Source organism: Saprolegnia diclina, assembly GCF_000281045.1.
Source record: "Saprolegnia diclina VS20 unplaced genomic scaffold supercont1.15, whole genome shotgun sequence".
Classification (NCBI taxonomy): domain Eukaryota; phylum Oomycota; class Saprolegniomycetes; order Saprolegniales; family Saprolegniaceae; genus Saprolegnia; species Saprolegnia diclina.
In genome coordinates this window covers 20,654-21,232 of record NW_008246082.1, presented here as the reverse complement: position 1 = coordinate 21,232, position 579 = coordinate 20,654, and the positions used below count along the sequence as shown (strand labels likewise).

At 59.6% G+C, this 579-nt stretch overlaps 1 protein-coding gene across 1 annotated transcript; it reads right to left on the bottom strand.

Annotated features, from left to right (window-relative positions):
- Nucleotides 1-120: 120 nt before the first annotated feature.
- Nucleotides 121-537, bottom strand: SDRG_05600 (hypothetical protein; the record flags this gene model as incomplete). The annotated part of the gene is made up of 1 exon (XM_008611323.1): nucleotides 121-537. The coding sequence occupies one exon, from the start codon at nucleotides 535-537 to the stop codon at nucleotides 121-123; it is 417 nt and encodes a 138-aa protein (XP_008609545.1).
- Nucleotides 538-579: the final 42 nt, after the last annotated feature.

The window sequence follows — 579 nt, the reverse complement described above, 5'->3', positions numbered from 1 at the left end:
TTTGAGAGATCGTCACCAAGTTGCCAAAAACCATTTGATAGGACGTACGCGACGGTGTCGACATGGCGCTGCTGAACAGCGACCAGCACGTGTTGATAGTTGCAGCGCTGACCGAACCCTTCATGGAGGTAGCGCACAACGTGCATCCAGCGGCAATTCATAGTCGCGAGCGACGAGCAGCTGAAGGATCTCGAGATGGCCTTGGCTCGCCGCCCAGTACGTCGGTGGCCCTGTGACGTAGTCGGTGCGCGAGCCGCCAAGATGACCATCCCGCTCCGGCAAGATCGCTGCGACGGCAACGTTCGCATTTGGAGTGTCATTGTCGACACCACCCATCGGTACGTCCAAGAGGTATGTCACCATTGTCATGTGGCCAATGTAGGCTGCTGTGGCCAAGTCGGCGTGGGTTCGCCATAGCCCGTATACCTCGTGGAGCCAACGCACAACGTCAAAGTGGCCGCGGGCGACAGCGAGCGCCATCGCATCTTGGTCACAGCCATCGCGTCGGTTCGTATGCAGCCAGTCGAGCACGTGCATGTGACTGCGGTAGGCCGCGTAGACGATTGCTCGACCCGACCC